This window comes from Suillus bovinus (genome assembly GCF_016758785.1).
Source record: "Suillus bovinus strain UH-Sbo-P2 chromosome Unknown EDB93scaffold_331, whole genome shotgun sequence".
NCBI classification, from domain to species: domain Eukaryota; kingdom Fungi; phylum Basidiomycota; class Agaricomycetes; order Boletales; family Suillaceae; genus Suillus; species Suillus bovinus.
The window spans coordinates 579-2447 of record NW_024542387.1 but is presented as its reverse complement, the minus strand read 5'-3'; the positions used below and the strand labels follow the sequence as shown (position 1 = coordinate 2447).

The 1869-nt window shown below is 46.3% G+C and overlaps 1 protein-coding gene across 1 annotated transcript; it reads left to right on the top strand.

Annotated features, from left to right (window-relative positions):
* Window positions 1–232: 232 nt before the first annotated feature.
* EDB93DRAFT_1286612 (uncharacterized protein) lies at window positions 233–611 on the top strand (the record flags this gene model as incomplete). Its single annotated transcript, XM_041454514.1, has 1 exon — window positions 233–611. A coding segment is annotated over one exon (237 nt), but the record flags the coding sequence as incomplete, so codon positions are not given.
* Between the last annotated feature and the right edge of the window lie 1258 nt (window positions 612–1869).

Genomic DNA, 1869 nt, shown 5'->3' with positions numbered 1-1869 from the left:
ACTCTAACTCTAAACTCTAAATCACGAACACATGCTACTGTCATGCAGCCAAACTCCTTCCATTCTGCCGCTAAACAGATTACCAAACTAACTGGGAAAGCCAAGGCTGCACTTGACGAGAAGCTCGAGGCCAAATCAAAAAAGAGAAAGAATGATGACAGTGCCAGTGTGGACAGCACACGGCCAAAGAAGGTAAAAGCAACCTACTCATTTCGAATGATTTCTAACATTGATCACAGCTACTTCAGTGGATGTTGAGCGGCTCTTCAGCCACGGCCGCCTTGTCCTGTCGCATGTCCATTCTCGCTTAAATGTGCAGTCCACTCGTGCCCTCTTGTGCTTAAGTTACTGGAGCCGGCTGGGTCTGGTGAAGAATGAAGACATTTTAGCTGTCAGCAACCTCGCAGATGTTGTAGGTGACGAGGAGCTAGAACTTGAGGAAGGATGGGACCAAATACAGTTAGGGTAGCTACAATTGCTGTTTTCATAGTACTAATTCAATGACACCCCCGGGTATACCCTCCATGGGTACGGGTATGGGTGTCTATCTTCGGTACCCACGTGAAAACCCACACCCCTGGTATGGGTGTGGGTATATTGGTGGGTGTGGGTGCAGGTGTCAATGCATATACCCCGGGGTATACCCATGCTAATCCCTACAGGCAACCAACAGTGGGGTTTGGATGCTGGCCAACATCACAGGCGATGGAATGTATATTTTAGCAGGCCAGATGGATGGGTTTCTGGAAGGGATTATAGTGAGAGTGAACTTGAAGTGAGGAAGACATCACCTGCTGTATTTGATAGATATCTGACTTGCGCAATTGATAGCACAGCCCCTTATTCAGTGATAACTCTGATGCCACATCTTTGGATTCTGCAGAGGAGTTATCCGAAGCTGTAGTTCCTTTCCTGCTGGTTGAAGAATGTCTGCCAATTAAACATCGATGTGTTCCACATAGTGATGGCCAGGTCCAGTTCTGAACCACAGTTCGAACCTGAACCGTTTCGAACCTGACCGAAGTCCGGTTCAAGGTTCGGGCAATAGGGAGGACTGAACCGTTGGTCCGGTCCGCAGTTCGGGGACGTGCAGAATTGCAGAACCTGTTCAAACTGATGGCAAGTCAGTAGTATGTAGTTTAAGTGTAGTACTTATAGGTGGAGATGATGAAATGTTTGGTATCCATATCGTACATAATGCAAAAAGAACAGTTCGGAATGCATCAGGGTAGAATCACCAGTAACTGTATCATGGGCACTGGATGAGCTGTGGTGGCGGTGGAATAAATGCCTGAGAAGTGTGCTTCTTTGCGGTTCTGAGGAGTGGGAACAGCCTTGTGCAGAGGACTGAGAACAAAGAGGTCAAGAAAATGAAATTGAAGTGATAGCAATGACACACGTAAGCTGGTGAGACTCCATCGAAAAAACCATGGGGTACCTGACGAGCAGATGGACGTCGTTGGACCAGAGGTCATGTAGCATTAGCCAGGATCAATCACTATGACATTGTTTAGATGTGTGATTCTCTGCTCAGGAAGGAAAATCAAGGAAAATGAGAGAAAGAATGCAAAAACAAAAGATACACAATTGCAAATGAGACCATACACAGGAAAGCTATAGAAAGTCTTCACATTGTCTGGAGGTGGCAGCTCATGAGTCGTGCTGCGATTGTACTCCTGTATGACGCCTGGGTCTGATTCAGAACATGCAGGTGCCAATGCAAGCCAGGAGAGTGCAAGTGCTGAGCACGAGTACTAAGCGAGTGAAAGTAGCATTTGGTCTTACATGATGCATCTGTTGTTGGGCATGTTTCAATATAATTTTTCTTGACGAAATTTTTATATATAGTTTGGATGGTCCGGTTCTTGG